General features: G+C 36.2%; 1 protein-coding gene across 6 annotated transcripts in view; it reads right to left on the bottom strand.

Annotated features, from left to right (window-relative positions):
- Positions 1-19,003, bottom strand: part of FAT1 (FAT atypical cadherin 1) — a 125,846-nt gene that overhangs the window by 92,063 nt on the left and 14,780 nt on the right. For all 6 annotated transcript variants that reach the window (XM_081269388.1, XM_081269387.1, XM_081269392.1 and 3 more), the window contains exon 2: positions 14,195-17,480. In XM_081269388.1, the coding sequence (XP_081125514.1) occupies positions 14,195-17,462 (3,268 nt within the window). In that variant the 5' untranslated portion in view covers positions 17,463-17,480. The remainder of the gene's footprint in view (positions 1-14,194; positions 17,481-19,003) is intronic.

Below are 19,003 nucleotides of genomic sequence, written 5' to 3'. Positions count from 1 at the left end.
TTTGAATTAATTACACAATTTAACAATTTGGAAGCCCACGGGAGCTTGTTCGTAATTACTAAATGTTTTGCTTTCTTCAAAATGATAAGCCTAGTCTAAATAAACGCAAAATGTTATTTTAATTCATCATATACTTCTGCATAAAGATTTTTCAAATATTTATGTGAAAGTATAGGTCAAATCAAATTAAAATTGTGCTACAAACCCAAAATATGTCCAAAAGAGCTATTTGAATGGAGCAACTTCAATAACAGATGTTTATCCTAAGACATGTGATTTACTCAGAATTTTACAAAACCTATCACTGGACAATTTTTAATTGAAAACAAAGTTCTGATTTGAAATTAATTGCTAGGTTGTTTTCCCATACCCATTAACACAAAGCACCAAAAAACCCCATGTCAAATAACTGCAAAATGAGTTTCCATCTAGCTTTGACACTAGTTTAACATCACAAGATTTGCTTCACTGTAATATTTTGAAAGCCATGCCAGGATCTAGGCCATCAGCATCTTTAACGAAGAAATTTTCTACAACACAAGCACAATAGGCTTTTAATGTCCTTACTGAATGCCATTAGAACAGGGTATCTGGCACCCACACAGCACTATACTCAACATACAGGACTCCTTAACTGCTTTCCACCTTCTTCCTCCACCAGGTTGCTCCAACCCATCATGGAAGATCAGGCCTCATCAAAGTGACTGGGGCTTTGCTTTGTTGGTGGCCATCTCTTTATAGCCACAAGAAAGCAGAGAAAAATTAAGGCACCAAATTAACTTTTAAGTACCGAAGTTACCACCCCATCACCAAAAGGAAGGGAAAGAGTGGTTTTCCTAACCATTTTATATTTTCAAATAATGTAAGTTGTAAAAATCAGTTTGCTTTTTTTCTATGGGTTCTTCTACCTAAATAACAATGGAACTTTCTAATAAATGATTGCATGGTCTACTCTGATACAGGAATTGTTTTGTTTTAGCTTACTCAAATTGTACTAATCGAGTCCTTATAATGCTAGATTATCTATAATTCTAAAGGAGAGAATTTCAAACTGCTATTAAATTATCCTCTCTATCCTGCTTTATTAAAGATTCACTACATATGTAAATATGAACTTTCAGGTCAGCACTTCTATACTAGATTTCTGCCTTTTATTTACTTCTTTTTATTTTTTGTGAAGGGATCTCACTAAATTGTCCAGGCTAGCTAGTCTCAAACTTGCAATACTCACAACTCAACCTCCTGAGTAGCTGGGGTTACAAATCAATACCACTGTGCCCATACTTCCTTAGAACTCTGCCAACTAAGCTTCTGCTAGAGAATCTAAATTTCATTAAATATATTCCTTATATTCATTTTGATATTTAATGACTGCTAAATTTTTCTCCAAGCAATAAATAATGAATTAACATATATGCTGTATTATAGCCACTTTTTTTTATCTCTAATGAGGATTGTTTTTTACTTGATTGCTTTTTCTCATTTCTTTGAACAAAAGACTAGCAACTGGAGTTCAATTTCTTCTCTAAAAATCTTTGTTAAAGTTGACTACAAGTATGCTTTCCCATGTCAATCTATTAAAAGACATCCACTCCAAGAATTTCCAGACAGAAATATCAGAATGCTAAATGAATCCGTTTCATAAATTTCCGTTTCAAATCCTGAGATTTCTGTTTCAACTCATCACAGAGTACTTTACTTTCCTATTTATTCTGGTACATATATGTCCCAATAACAATTCTAATAAAAGCTAAATCTTGCCTAATACTAAAATACATATTTAAAATACATTTCCATTTAAGCTGAAATTTAAGCAGAGATATCCAAAGTGTGCATCATGTCTAAAATGCCAAAGCAATACTCTTTTATTCTCTCCCTATTTCAATTTCTATTTCCATGTGCTCAATGTCTTCTTATACTCTTCCAATTCCATTTTTCAAGTTTTCCAACCTCTAAGAGAGAGCCATAAGTGAACAAAATAATTTGTGATAAATTAATCAGTGAGGAGTGGCACTAATGGGCGAAGAGAACATCTTCAGAACAAAGGCTACTGTGAATAGCTCTTTGCTGCCTCTTACCAGTCCCGGTACCTCTTCCCTTAAGCTTTAGAATTGTGTACAATAGTCAGTATTCTTAAGTATCCTTGGGGGTAAGAAACTTCAGAAATCTTTGAGATAGAAACTGAAAAAGGGAGGGACAGGAGGAATGGTGCTACGGTATCTTCAGACTTCATGCATACCCTCGGTAACTCTGCTAAGGCTCTAATTTCAGTGGAAATGAATTAAAAGTAACTTGAAGATATACTCCAATGCTGTCTAATGTTCAATGGAATTAAAAACTTGAAGTAAGCTGACTATATAAGGTAGAAGTTTCTCAAGACATCATATTTATTTTCACAGAAAAGTTTCAAAAGCCTTTAACTTCTGAAGCCCATTTAACATCCAAAAAGAATTTCCTCAAAGGGGAAAAAAAATCATATAAAAGTGCCTGTGACAGACTAAAAAATGACTTACGTACGAGGCTTGCAACAAACTCTTCTTTCCCAGAGAGAAGCAAAGTCTATTTTTTCCTACCTTTTTTTCAATCAACCTAGTAAGACAACAGAATGGGGGAAACAGGAAAATGTATGAATTCTGAGCTTAACCCCAGGAGAACATGCTGCTGCTCTTCCTGAGCTCTCAGGGCCACCAGGTGAGCAAATTCAGGGCAAGCTGCTGGATGATGACAGACAGGGACAGGGCCTAGTCACCCCTACCTGCAGCCAACTGCACAGCCACCAAGCAGAGTCGCCAAGCTGCACAGCCACTGATCAAACATGAGAGAGTCCAGATAAAACTAGCAAAGAAACACACAGCAGAAGCAGAGTCCTGCCCAAACTGCCACCCACAGGACTGTGACCTGTATAAATGGTGGCTTTTTTCAGATGGTTTGTTTCTCAATGAAAGGCTAAATGATTGTTCTGTGCGACAATAAACACCTCAATTCAGATTTATTTGCCTACACCTACTCTACTTGATTTCCTCTTAAACTCTAACTTAAGCTAGACATCATCTCCATTGCTCCTGATGCTCACACTTCTCAAATCCCAAATGTGTCTCTTCTAAAGTAATTCCTATACAAAGACATTGAAAAAAGAAATCCTTCATAAAGGTACTCTGGTTCTTCCCTTAATCATCCTAAGGAGTAACTAGCAGCTCTAATTTTCTATTCATATGGGAGAAAGGCTTGGAGTCAGAGGCTCTACTTGCAGGAAAAGTAAAGAAAGAGCAAATGATAATTAAAAATATATATGTTTATTTAAAGGTAGTCACTAAAATAAGAAAATGTCTTTTAGTTTTCATACATATTATTCTCCTTAAAATAGCCTAGTCATTGAATATTCCCCCTTTATGTAACTGGGCTTTAAAAGAAGGGGTTAATAGCCCTTATCAACAGAAATAACCAAGAGATTTACAACACAAAACAAATGGCCTTGTAAAAGGAAATATATGAAGGGCTGGGGCTCACTGGTAAAGCACTTAATTAGCATGTGTGAAGCACTGGGTTTGATTCTCAGTACCACATATAAGTAAATGAATAAAATGAAGGTCCATCAACGTCTAAAAAAATTTTTTACGGAAATATATGTATAAAATCTCCATTCTATAGCCCAAAAAAAATTCTGAAAAGAAATTTTTTTAAAAAAAGGAAATATATGTATAAAATCTCCATTCTATAGCCCAAAAAAAATTCTAAAAAAAAATTTTTTAAAAAAAAAAAGAAATATATGCATAAAATCTCCATTCTATAGCCCAAAAAAATTCTAATTTTTTTTTTTAAAAAAGGAAATATATGTGTAAAATCTCCATTCTATAGCCCAAAAAAAAATGTCTAAGCCAGGTATATTCTCCTAGAAAGCCTCAGAAATTAGCATTCTTGATTTTAGGCTCTGAAACTCAATCTTAAAAATGAAGTTGTTTCTAGAAAAGGGAAACATGAACAAAAAGGAATCTGCATTGCTAGTGAACTATTTTTTTGTTGTTCTAATTCATTATTTAGGAGCATCTGTCAAAGAAGGACTTTTAAGTAGAAAAGAAGTTGTAACTATATTGAAAGAAAAGTCATACCTATAAAACAAAATTAAAAAGATCTTTTCCAATAATAATTATTTATATATTTCCCATTAATATTTTATAAGAATCTATTTCAATTTCAAATTTTGTACAAATTAACAAGTGTTTGCCAGGTGCAAATGTGCCTGGCACAGTTCCAAGCAAGTAACAAGAGACACACAGATCAGCCGCCTCTGCCTTCACAAAGTTTATATCATGGAAGTAAAAGGACAAAATCAGGTAAAATCATTCTTGACATAAACTATATGTAGAACACATATTTCAAAAACCACTGGCCTTAAATTATAACACTTTATACTCTGTAGATGTGATTCATAGTTTGACTTGTTTCTGACATGATCATCATTCATCTAATTAAAATCAAACATGGGAAGCTGCGGATATAGCTCAGTTGGTACAGTATTTGCTTCCCACGCATAAGGCCCTGAGTTCAATCCCCAGCACCACCAAAAAAAAAAAAAAAAAAAGAGTATTCTTCATGTTAATGATTTTCTAATCAGGTTTCTTCTTCTTAGAGGCCATCATACTATTTAAAACAAAACAAAAAACAAAAACAAAACACTTTTTTAAAAAGTGTTTTATTTGGGGTAGGGGGCCACCAGGGATTGAACTCAGGGGCACTCAACCACAAAGCCACATCCCTAGCCCTATTTTGTATTTTATTTAGAGACAGAGTCTCACCAAGTTGCTTAGGGATTGCTAAATTGCTATGGCTTTGAACTCTCAATCCTCCTGCCTCAGCCTCCCCAGCCACTGGGATTATAGGTATGTACTACTGCCACACCCAACTTAAAATGTTTTTAATTTCTTTTTAAGATACCGGATTTCTATTCTGTTGCCTCAACCAACAAACTCATCTCTTTTTTTTTCCATTTAAAAATGCAAACACCTTTAGCTTAGCAACAAATCCAGAAAAGAAAAACATCATATTACATTTTATTGGGTTTACCAAAAGATGAACATCACTGAGTATTTACTGATCACTAATTATGTACCAAGTATTTCTGTAAGAGAAATACAGAAGGAGAAAAACATGTTTGAAACAGCCTAATGTCAAACAACTTTAAGGCTAAAAAGGCAAACAAAAATATTAATAGCCAAAAGCAAACCTATACTTACGAACAAATTGTGGAAAACCTTCTAAGAATTTGTGGGGAGTGTTTTTTCAGGTCAAAAAACATTACCTGAAAGTGATGGATGTTAATGTCTGTTAACCACAGGTGAGAACATTTCTGCCACACATACATTTGAATTTGACTTTCTTGTAAGGTTGTTCAGTGCTCCTCCAATAATGAACTAACCTTTCAAAATAAGCATTACTTATTTAAATGTTTCGTTAGTACCAAAAATGGGGGCTATCTACAAACCTAACATGGTTTAAACATATTGACTTAAAGTCCATTTAACTAAAACTTTAATCCATAAAAAAAGTTAACTTTACTATTAGAAGTCTTCGTTTTCTGACAGGTTATTTACTCTAATAAAGAAGGGAATTCTGGTATAAGCAACAGAGTTTCCGCAGTAAGTTGGCAAAACTAAAGATCGAATCCTGGCCCAGAGAGTAGCTTCACTTAAAAAAATAAATGACAAAAACACATTATTTGTCATATTACTTAGCCATACTAATTGTGTATCTTGTATACCTCAACGGAGGGACAGAGCCCTCTATAAAGCAGGTATGTAAAAAACTGCAGACTACTTTACCTAAAACTCACCTGAGACAATTTCTCTTCAATAGTGTACAAATACACAGAAAAATAATTTTTTCCATTGTAAAGTTTTATCTAGCTCATTTATAAAACAAATTAAAAACTACTGCATTAAAAGCATAATATTAGATTAAGTGCCATATAATGTGCACAAAAATGTTCAGCGGCGATATAGAGCATTGTACTAATGCTTCTCGTTATCTCTGCTGTCATCACCATTCTAACCATTATCCTAACCCACTGGTCCCCTGTATAAGAGGGAAGGCAACCCTGGGAACCTCTAGAACAAAGGGACTTAAAGCCAGGGATCCAAGGACACTGATATAAGTTCAACACTTTGTGAATACCCTGGTATTACAACCAACTCAACCTCTGAAGAAAAAACCTATAATTCCAATGGATTCTCTAAAAAGTTTCTGTGATGCTAAAAACATTTAAAACTACTGTTTTACCCAAGCATGGTGGCACACACCTGTAATCCCAGAGACTCGAAGGTTGAGACAGGAGGATCTCATGTTCAAGGCTAGTCTTAGCAACTTAGCCCGTGTCTTAAAATAAAAACAAAAAGGACTGGGAGGATTGGGGATGTACCTCAATGGTAAAGCAGCCCTGGATTTAATCCTCAGTACCAGGAGGAAAAAAAAAAAAAAAAAAAATGGAAGAACTACTGTTTTAGAGGTCTAGAAACAGGTGGTATCAGGATGGCACTGGTAGAGAAATTTTGCTTGATCTTTACAACTACAATTATTATGTGTTACACTTGGTTTGCTTGTTGAACAAATGACTTTGTACTGCTATGTCAGCCACTCTGCTTAGAAAAGTACAGGGAGATGATTAAGGCTAGACTGTCCTTGAGGTCAGGGAGACAGACATGAAAGAGATAGATAACAACAGTACTTTGGTCCACATACCATTTCCTAGAACAAAGTGAAGCAAAGACTCCTCACTTTTAAGAAAAGCCTTCTCAAGAAAGACAGCAATGGCTTAGTACGCCACCTATCAGAAAATCTACTGCATGCCTATTATATGAAGTCAGTAGTAAAAGATTTAAAATCTACCCACAATGAATTGACAAATCTACAGGAAAAAGACCCGTCCAAAAAAAAAAAAAGTGTAAAAAGATGACATAAATAGTTCCATGTAAAGAAAAACATTTGTCAAGAAAGCTTTATTTAGCTGGCATGGTGGCATACACCTATAATCCCACCTATGTGGGAGGCTAAGGCTGGAGGATCACAAGTTTGAGACCAGCCTCAGAAACTTAGCAAGGCCCTAAGCAACTTAGGGAGACCCTGTCTCAAAATTTGAAAAAAAAATAAAATAAAAAAGAGTTGGGGATATAGCTTAGTGTGCCCCTGGGTTCAATCCCCAGTACTGTTAAAAAAAAAAGATGGCTTTATTTAGCAGAATTTTAAGTGATAACAAGAGCTGATCATGTGGTCAACAGTACTGAAAGCAGGGAAATCAGGAAACAATGAGGCTCACGGAGACTGAAGGATGGACAAAGCAGGAACTGACTTACAGCTAAAGCAAAGGGCAGAAAGGGAGCGGAGGAGGGCAGCACACACTCACTAAACGGGAAGAAGCAGGCAAGTTGACTGGGGCCCTGCAGGCTCCACCACTGAACCAGGTCATTCAGTGGGAAACGGAAAAGTCTGAAGGAAGAAATCCACAAAAGGTAGGACACCTTTACTCAAGAATCATCTCGGACCAGAATACTCTCAAATGCATCACACTTGAAACCACAACGATTTCTACTTCCACTACTTAATTTAAAAAAGAAAAGCAGTATTTCAGAATTCAATGGCACAAATCAGTGCACTCCCTAATGCCCACTACGTGTCGTATTTTATAATATAGGCCTGAACTACATGGACAAAGTATAGGAGATCTAATTTTACTCAAGAATTGCCTTGATGATCCATGGATTCAGTCAATGTAAAAGGCTTATCGTAAGAGTAGTATACAGTAAGTACTCAGTAAAAATTCAATATAATTATAAATCAATGATTACAGGGGGAAAAAGGCTTTACCACCAGTGGTTAAAAAAATATGTATATTTTACATATATATATATATACACATATATATATTTGGTTAAAATTATCACAAACTAAATAGAAGTCTTAAGAAATTACTGACTGAAACAGCTGGGTAACTTCTGTTTTTTTAAAAAAATCAATGCATCTAAAGTTTAAAGTCTATCCATAGTAGACTCCCTCCCAACCATAAAAAAGACAATTCTAAGGAATCTCATTCAACAGGTTAGTTCACTCAGCCACTCAGAGAAATAAAACAGGTTCAGAACAGTATCAGATAACCTGAGGAGATAAGGTACACTTTAACTGGCAAAGTAAGCTAGTTGATAAGACTGGTCTGTCCAGTATACATGTGAACAGTTTCCTAGACTTTCCAACACTGCTGTTAAACTGGACAACTGCCAGTTCAACAAGTAGAGGCATGTGTCCTTGAATAAGCAATCTTTCCAAGACCATTTACATCTAGTAACAGAGACATGAAAGGTGTTTTGGGGTGCTGTGTCTTGTCTGGCAAGCATGCAATATTTATAACCAACATGGTTTTTAAAAAAATGGCATAAAGATAGCTACAAAGTAACATTATTAACACGCAAAATACCAATTAATAAATAATATAAGCTTAACAATTTCAACCTTATGAACTAAAATAATCCGTAGTCAAAACAATAGGAACTAAATGGTTAAGAAAAATGTGTGACATGGACAAACACCTAAGTTTTAAAATCCATTCAACTTTTTTAGTTGTGTAAGATGGGCAAATGAAAAAACAAATCAGGTATGACTTTAATACTAAATCTCTACCAACACAGGCTACTCATCAAATTATGAACATATAATTCTTAAACTTTCTTAGAACATAAAAGGGTTTCCTACCAAGAGGGATGGGGAGAACTGACATTCACTCTGGCGGTCTTACCATGTACCAGATGACTGGTGGGAACAGCTGCAGAAGTCAAGGCATCAGAAGGACAAAGCAAGAGAACAAAGACTACAAGGAACTCAATTCAAAGGGGAAGTATAAATTAGGCTAGCTTCAGCTTCCCTGGGGATTAAACTGGTGTGAAGATTAGCTGGGACTCTAACAACCACCTAAAACATCATTTCCACAAGAAAAAAACTCCAAACAATTAACATCCTATCCATCTCACAGGAAGCCTTTTCATTGATGAAAGTGTCACAGGTAAGGCACTTTGTTCATCTCTATACTCACTAGACAGGGAAGTTCACTCCCTACACTACTATTCACTGACTACTAATCATTTAGATGAAATGATCTTGAATTGTTAAAGTCACCTCTGTGAGCTCTAAATTCCTATTATTATTAAATAAACTAAATAGCAAAATGTTGTTCTAAGGGGAAAACATGTAAGAAGATTCTTCAAGATACTTTCAAAACCAAGTCCTAAATACAGAATTCAAGTCTCCTACCCAGCCTGCTCAGCTTAGCCCAGAGTCCCATTCAATTAGAAGTTTTCAAATGGGCTTCTTTATAGCTCTCTAAATCATTCTTAAAAGAATGAGTGACAATAAAATGTAGTTCTGCTGCTTAGTATCCAAGTGGTCATGGGCAAGTTATTCAACCTCTGTACAAATGTTTCCTTAACTGAAACACAAGAATAGCAGTATCCAGTATCTATCTAGTAGTTGTGAGAAATAAATTAATGCATATAGAGTGCTTAGAACAGTACCTGGATATAAGAGCCAGTTAACTGACTGTAGTTTATTATTATACTGACACTTAACACCCTTATGATTACTACTGAAAGCAAGGGCCAAAGACCACGTTTTAAGAAGTTGTTTCTATCCCATACCCTCCAGGTCCTGGCTCCTACAATCTTTTGGAATTATATAAAGCTACTGTACAGCGTCACCATCTTCTGCTTCACAATAATACAACCTTAAGTCACGGTTCAGTTTATATCCCAACTTCCCTTCCAACTAGATTTAGCCCCTCAGTACTCCAAGCAACAACTTTTTAAACATCTTATAAACAACCAAAGAAAAGCTGATCTTGTTTTCTTTTAAAATAAAACAGAATTTCTTTCGGATTTCAAATTAGATTCTTCTTTCACCTTAACAATCCTCCTGCTTCAGAGGAGGATTCCCCAGCAGAGATTATTACTATGCTCTGCCTCAAAACACACACACACACACACACACACACACACACACACACACACGAGAGCAGATTTTTACTCCTGAACATGGCAAGAGCATACTATCAGAAAATTTCTGCAAAGCCTGACTTTTCAATCTCACTGTGGCTGGGAAATAAGTTTCTTTTCTCTTTAAACTTTCCTAGGAGAACAACAAAAAGAGGACAGCAGCTGCTGCCACTTAAGGGAGGACACAGCAATACAAAAGCCCTTTCACCAGCAAATTTCTTAACTCCCTAACTGGGCCTCCCACCAGTATCTATTTAAGTTCATACCGCTAGGAATTCTAGACTCAATGGAGAGACATGCTCACACCGCCACCAGCCACACTTCCAACAGCCACCCAGCTCTTAGCCATTCTCACAGAGTTTTCAGTCATGATCCATGGCCCATTAGTATCTGCTACATTCCATTTCCTGTCATGAGAGAACAGGCTGCAGGGAAAATATATGTCCTAGGATGTATGCAGAATATCCTACTTTATTTTAGGAAACACATTTTTCAAAACCAAACAACAAAAAATATTCAGGCATCTGCCAAACAAGACAGAGGTTCCAAGAACATTTTCCCTCTCAATGAGGTTAGCCATCAGGTAAGCCTGAAATGAAATTCCCCCGTTTCCACTATACAACTGCATTCATGCCTTGGCCACTGTAAGAAAGGCCAGAAGACAATCTTCGGTGATACAGGAATGACAAACTAAAACTTCCCCCATAATGAGAACACAGCAATTTTCTCTTTAGAAAAATGTAATCCTCATATGCCCTCCCATATTTCATGAATGGTGATTTATCTTGTCACAACAGCTATACTTCCATATTAACTCATTCCAAGTCTTTCCATAGAAACATATGTAAATTTCAATACTGAAACCATGATCAGAATCCTAAAGAGTAACCCAGTGTTAATACGCTTAAATATCTGCTCTTATCTTAATGAAAAACATGGTCTCCCCAAATAAGTAGAGTCAAAGGAGAAAATACTGTTCCTGGATTGCATTATACCACCATCCAAACACAGAACCATCCTACTTGTGACTGAAGGCAAAACATACCTGTGAGCAGCCCATTATCATACACACATCAGGGTAACAGACTCACCTAAACACTGCTGCAACACAACTTTCCATTAACAATTTAAAAAACTTCTGGATAAGCATTTTTCTATATACTATCTTAGTTTTACAAATGAACAAAAAGATGCAACTTCTTCTTGGTCCTCAAGTAATAATTAACTTGATGGATACCCATCAGTTAAAATGAATAAACAGGATTTATTTCACAAATCTATGAGAGATGCTCAAGATTCTATTCTGCTTGACTTGGAAACCATGTGAAGTAAAAATGAGGTGAAGAATTATCATTATACTGAGAACTATTAAGTTAGGCAAACCAAAACCCAAATGTGAAATTACACATGCTTCCAAGAAAACTACTCCACTAAGTATTTTTGTCAAATCTACTTTAGAATTCTAACCGTAGATTTTAAGCAGAGAAATTTAAAGAATCTTAATCAGAGCTGTAGAGATTGGCTCTGCAACAAAAACTGACTTTCCAAATAATTTTTCATGTAATGCTCTATCCTTCCAAACCTCAAATGGAAGGGCAATCACATGGGCACAGATTTGTCAGAACAGTTCACTAATAATCCCCAGAGGCCTCTCCAGAAAAAGCATATGACACAGTAAGAGATTATCAGATGAGCAAATGACTGTTACCCCCACACTGAGATTACATGTTACCTCCCTATAAAGCCAATTAGCAAAATATGTAAAAAATTCAGAGTTAATCCACAGAAGTTTCATTTTTTAAAAAACTACTTTTCAGGTGATGTTTCAAAATTTAAGCAGATTTAAATAGAAGAAGAAAGATCTTAAAAATAGTTTTTGAATATATTCTCTAAAATAACTTGGGCTGATAATTCTACTGTCAGAGAAAAAAAAAATCTTGTAATGCATACCAGTCCAATATATAAATATTATTTTATCACTTATTCAATTTCAAAAAGCATATATAAATAAATCTACCATACACATGAGTGTTTTCCTCTGTAAAACTAGGATCACAGAATGACCTAGAAGTTTCCAGCTTCTCTCACCTTTAAATATCATTATATAAATGCCTAACGGTCTTTCATTCCTTTACCAACCACAGGGCCCATAATCCTAACACCTCCTCCTCCTTCCCACTAAATTACCAGTGGAAGAATCTGGCACTGCCTTTCAGCTCTGAAAACTACCACAGATCTATTTCAGGACACTGCCTTGTTTGGTTGGCTCCTCCCCCCTCAATCCATGGTAGTAAAAATAACCCAACTCCTTAATTTATAGGTTAAAAAAAAAAATTCTACTTTTGAAATGATTCCTTAAAAAGCAACAATAAAAATATACTTTTCATTTGAAAGAAAACCCCAAAAGGCAGCGATCATATAATTTAAGTCACGAATAGGATGTAAATTAAGATTCAGGTTCTATTTTCTGATTCAACTTTAATTTGTAAGAGTTCTTTATAGGTTTTTTGAAATCTACTTTGAGAAGGAAAAAAAGTAGGAATATGTGTTCTTAGAAATTAAAAAGAACATGTCATAGTTTCAACTTCAATTATTAACTTTGGATATTTCTCTATGTTGACAATGTACCTAAAAATTCTAATTTATATTGGACAGTAATAACAACACAACAATGACTAAAAAAAAAAAAAAAAATAGGCATTCTACTCTTCAGATAAATAACTACCAAACACTACTGCTTATACTTACTTTCTCTTGTATTAACTGTGAAACTTTTAGATGAGGAACATAATCTGTAGATCTACTATATATCTAACACATGCTAGTGGTATACAATCAGCGAAAGAATCCCTTGAATTAATAAAAGTATAATAAAAAAAACTATAACCTCAAAAATATTTCTAAGAGAAGTTAAAATTTTCATGTGCTTTGTACCTTTAGATGCTCATATGGACACTGGGTAAGTGCTAACTAAATACTTTTGTTATTTTTTTATGGTATTACTGAACACATATAAAGATTTAATGTAACCATCAAATTCTCTTTTAGAATGGACAGATTTATAAAGGAAAAATGAAAGAGAGTAAAAAAAACTCACCTATCACTATTTTGTGCTACAGTTACCCAGTTTCCTTCTATTTCTATGACCATGCTCAGAGGGTAGGCCATTCAAAGCCAAAATATTAATTTACTCATTTATTCTTTCGACATTGATTGAACAGCTTCTATGTGCCAGCCACTTTTTGCTAAGTGTTGAAGATAGAAACATATGAGTTTATTAAGGCTCACACTCTATCAAGGAGATTGACTTGTAACTACAATATCTTTGCAGCTAGAGGAAAGTATGCACATAATGCAAAACAGTATATACTCACATGAACTGGTCATCTTGGGGGTCCTAGTTTTAGAACCCTATTCTAAGTGAAATGGTATCATAAAAAGACATTGCTACCATTTCAAAAAAAAATTAATAAACCTAACACACTAAGACCTTTCCCATGTTATGTTGCTGTATCATCACATAAATCTTGTAGTAATTTTGAGTGTCTTCATCTTACAGATGAAAAGTTAAGTTTAAAGCAGTATTTCTCTCATTCAAGATCATATGTTACAAACAACTGAAAGAGCCAGGCTTACAAGACAGGTCTTTTCAACATTCCATTACCCTACATCTGCCTCTCAGACAAAACCTGGGGGAGGTACTAAGTAAACCAGATCATATTATAGACGTTCTAACCCATAATCTATGTGCACTGCATAATGTTGGAGGTTGTGCAATCACCTCTGGATGGCATGCCAGATGGTGCTAGTGGTTGCTGTAAATAAGGGCCTTCGAACACCTGAGTGTGAAAAACCTCCAAAGGGCTTCTCAAAGTTACAATAAAACCAAAGTGATATTTTTGATAACAGAGGGTACAAACTTAGAGATGAGCATCAGTAGGAACAGTTTTAAATTTTTTCTCAATCACTTAATGCCCATTTAATCATCTGGGCTCCTTTGTTCCATCTTCATGACTTACATATCTACATACAACAGATCAACACCATTCAGAAGCACTTCTATAGTGGGCCCTAAGAGAGATCAACTGGGAATTGTGAAGGATCTATCGAAAGACATCTGTGAAAAAAATAGGAGGGATGAGAAACAAGAGTAATAAAAACGTATGTACCTGTTTCTTCATCTATCTTGAAAACACCAACACCAGAACCATCTCTAATGGAATATCGGATCTCCCCATCTCTTCCTGTGTCCTCATCATGAGCTGACACTGTCATTACTGATGAACCAATAGGGACATCTTCTTTCACTGCACCCTTTTCCACAAAGCTGGAAAACACTGGAGGATGTAAGTTCTCATTCACATCAATTACCTCAATTTCCACATAGCAAGTGGAAGACAGAGAAACTGGCTTTCCTTTGTCTTTGGCCCTCACCGTGAGATTGTACACTTGCTTCTTCTCAAAGTCCAACTGTTGCACAATTCTAACTGCTCCACTGAGTTTATCCACATCAAAGTGCCCTTCTCCATGGTCCATAAGACTGTATCTCACTTGACTAGATTGACCTAAGTCAGGATCGTAGGCTTCTAACCACATGATTATCGTTCCTTCTGGCAGATCCTCTCGAACTTTCACACGGTAATTAGGTGGAATGAACTTAGGTGGGTTGTCATTAACATCTTCTAGTGAGACTTTCAAAAGCACAGTGGAAAATAACTGGGGCTCTTCTTTGGCTTGATCCCTGGCTTCAATCTTTAAGTAATGCACATGCTGTAGTTCACGATCCAAAGGGTGCATAATTTTAACCACACCAGTTGTGCTGTCAATTGAAAACTTATCAGTATCTGTAAGAATAGAATACGTCACATGTCCATTGGGGCCTAGATCTTTATCAGTAGCTTCAACCTGGATGATTTCACTATTTATCTCTTTGTCTTCACTCACTTCAACAAAATAGCTCTCCTGTAAAAATTCAGGTGGATTATCATTGGCATCCAGAACAATGATATCCAGAAGACGCCAAGCTGCCTTCTGTGGTATACCAAGGTCAAAAACAGTAATATTCAATGTGTATCTGTCTGTTGTTTCACGATCAAGTGGAGATAAGATTTTCAGCATTCCTGTTTCCATGTCAATGATGAAGCAACTATCCTCATTTCCTCCAGAAATAGCATATACCAATTTTCCATTGAAGCCAAAGTCAAGGTCAGTAGCATTCATGAAAATTATGCTGGAACCCACAGGATGGTTTTCCTTTACCTCAATACCAGCCGGAAGAGTACTCCTAAACTGTGGGACATGAGCATTGACGGAGTGAGAATCAAAGAAAATATCCTCGACCTCCCCCTGACCGTGCAACTTATTTGCCTGCAGGAGTTTCTCTGCCAGCATTTTGGCAACACCAGTCTCTTCACACTGCAAGTTTACTGGCTTGCGACTGGCAGCCACAGTTATGTTGATATATAATGGGGTGGCAAAATTTTCTCCATCTGTAGCCGTAATTCTCAAACTGTGAAAAGATACCTTTGCACCTAAACCATCCATGAGTGACTGCTTTAATGACAATACCCCAGAGTTGGGGTTTAAGCCAAACAAATCTAGTTCATTCCCAGCTTCAATCTGATACCGTACCAACTGAAGTTCATCAGCATCGATAGCAGACACGGTAGTTATTTGCTCCCCCACACCTAGATCTCTGGGAATTGTTCCTTCACAATTTATTTTCTCAAACAAAGGTGTGTTGTCATTCAAGTTGTTGAGAGTCATCGTGGCAAGGACTTCAACTTCCCGACGGTATGGCAAGCCCCAGTCTGATGCGCGAATTCTTAAGGTATAAACCCGAGGCATCAGTTCGTAGTCCAGGTTTTCTGAAGTACTCACGGCACCAGTGAAATGATCAATCACAAATGGCACATGATTCAGATTTGCAACACTGTAAGTCACGTATCCATTCTCACCATCATCAGGGTCTCTGGCGCTCACTCTCATGACAGTAGTACCAATGGGTGCGTTCTCATCAAAGGATGCTTTGTACGCTGTCTGGGTAAATTCAGGGGGATTGCTGTTTGTACCTAAGACTTTAACCAAGACTTTTGCGGAGGCTTTTCGGTCACTTGTTGTTACTTCAAGTTCAAAATGGGATGTCTGCTGTCTTTTAATTGGTTCCAAAATGGAAATGAGACCAGTGTTGTGATTTAAACTGAATTTAGCTTTTCCAGGTGTACTTTTAAAAACATACCTCAAATGGGTATAACTAGGAACGGCTTTTACCATGACCACAGGTGTATTGGGAGGAGCAAATTCACTTATTTCTGCTCTGTAAATATCCTTTTCGAACCTGACTGGCCCAGCTTTAAAGTGTGGAGAAGTCACATGAATTACTTTTACTGAAGAGAACTGGGGAGGAGTTCCCTTATCTTTAGCCTGTAGAGTCAGATTGTAGCCAGAAGGATGACTGTCCCAATCAATGCCATTAACAGCTTTGATTTTATACTCTTTACTTCCTGGAGAGGATCTCACTGTTCTAAACTGTTGAAGGAAGTCACCTGCCACAATGCTTAAAGAAGCAATTTCCCCATTGGCACCCTGATCGCAGTCATCCACAGTTACAATTGCATATGTCGGGTCCTTGTCCAGTTCTGATGGTGACAATGTCACCGCTGTTATCACGGGAGCACATTCGTTGGCCTGTTCCACATAAACTGTTAGCTTGGCCATGCTGCTGATACCACTGCTACCATACAACTTCATTCCACGGTCCACAGCAAGGATCTCCAGCTCATAGAGCTGAGTCTCTACGTAATCAAGTCTACCAGTTAAAACTACGGTGCCACTGGTGGGGTGAATAGCAAACATGTCAGTTCGGTCTTTAAAACTGTAATAAAATTCTCCATTGGTTCCTATGTCTGCATCTGTGGCACTGACTCGTGCAATACTGGTCCTTATAGCTGTATTTTCAGGTAGGGAAACACTGTATGAGGTGGGTGAGAACAATGGTCTCAAGTCATTTGTATCCAGCACTTGAACCCTGACCTTTGTTCGTGCTTCAACATTAGTATTTTTTTCAACTGCTTTGACTATCAATGTGTAATGGTCTTTCACTTCTCTGTTAAGAATAGCTGTGTTTCCTCCTTTGGTCCTTATTCTTAGAAAGCAAAAATCTCCAAGAATGTACTCCTCAGCTTTGAACAGGTTTTCGTTGTCTCCTGAGACAATTTTGTACCTTAATTCCCACAGTGGATTTGTAATGTAAATACCCATCTTCACAGGATGCCCAACATAGGTTTTAGCTGCAGAATTCTCATGCACAGTGACATTGTACTGGAAATGTGTGAACTGTAGAGGAGGAGGGTGTTCAAGTCTTTGGCTTCCATCACTGTCTCCAAAATGTTGGAGAAGGAGAAGGAGAAGCAGAAGCAAGGCCAAATGTCTCCCCATTGTTTAACTCTCAGGAACCTAAAATAGAAGAAAAAAAAATAAGAATTATCACTTTAAGAAATAAAACAAGCAGAAAAACAATGTAAATTGCTTTAAACCTTATATTAAAGTATCTTTCATCTATTTGAAATATGGATAAACGCAATGGACTGGGATATTATTTTCCTGTTTTTCAGTGGGTATCAATATTCTTTTAAATAAGTATAGAATTACTGTTTGATAACAATCTTTTTATGACTCAAAATCCTATTTTTCATATTTGATAAACCATAATAAACACTGAAGTCTGACAACCGTAACAATTAAATTTTATATTTAAAATATTTAAAGTAAACATAAGCAATTGTTAAAGAGAAAGGTGATAAATATTTTTTACATTTAGTTCATACAATTAATTGAACGCTAAAAATGCTTGCAAACTTAATGCTACTGCAGTACGGTGAGCATGCAAAACTTCTAACGACTTAGGGGGAAAAAATCCAACAGTGGCCTTCCGTGATCTTCCCTAATGATAGCTCGTAATCCCATTTCAAAATTTATCCTGAAATTATATTATTTCTTTATAAGAATGATTAAGTTCACTCCCTACACAAAACAAGGTTTTACTGTCTCATTTAACATATTTAACTACTTAAATGTATTTTTAAAATCATATCATCAAGCCGAAGTAATTTCTGAAACACTAACATGATCTCCAAAAAAGGTCAGTTTACAATCTGAATTCTAGAATTCAGTAGTTAGATATCAGAGTTAGCAAAGCAAATTCTAGAATTCAGTAATTAGATATCTATCAGTCAGAGTTAGCAAAGCAAATCTCACCAACACCATCAATATTTTATCACCACTGATGTCAACAACTAGTTGTTCATAATGTCTGCAATCTTCAAGACACTGACCTACCTATTACCCGGGGGGCCTCCATTAAAAGACAAGATGTACACATACAAAAGCTAATTCAAAGTTAACACAAATGAAGGGTCAAATCAATGTAGCAAGGTGTCAGGAACTGAAAGAGGGTCAGAAGGTGACTTGGGAAGGAAAGAAGGAAATTTATAAGAAAAAGTTGCCTCTAACAAGAAGGTAGGCTAACTCTACTGGGCTGAAATCTGGCCAGAGAAACAGGACAATATTTTCAGATAATATTTTCAATACTTTCAGATAATGGCACTGTTCTATCATCCCAACAAAATCAATGCAGTTTCACACCCCACCCACCACTGAATACAGGACAGCACTGAATCCTTGCAAAGTTAGTTCCAAATTAATATTCACAAAATGTCAGTGCTACCAAAAGTGAAAGCAGCAGACTGGAAGGCTAGTTTACCAGCTAGGCTGAAATAAGTATGGGAACATTAATTTGTAGTATCTGAACTCAGCTACTGCCAACTTTGCCCCATTAGTCATTTCATTAGGAGAAAAAAAAAAAAAAAGACAAGATCTGATCTACTTAAAACAATTAGAAGTTTAATTGCTACTGAACCACATTCAAGTTGGGCACCTTTAGCTATCATGGCCTTCTTCTCAGAGATACAATCAGGAAA

Source organism: Spermophilus citellus (assembly GCF_964194105.1).
Source record: "Spermophilus citellus genome assembly, chromosome: 16".
NCBI lineage: Eukaryota > Metazoa > Chordata > Mammalia > Rodentia > Sciuridae > Spermophilus > Spermophilus citellus.
The sequence above is the reverse complement of the archived record's forward strand: the minus strand, read 5'-3'. Positions and strand labels throughout refer to the sequence as shown.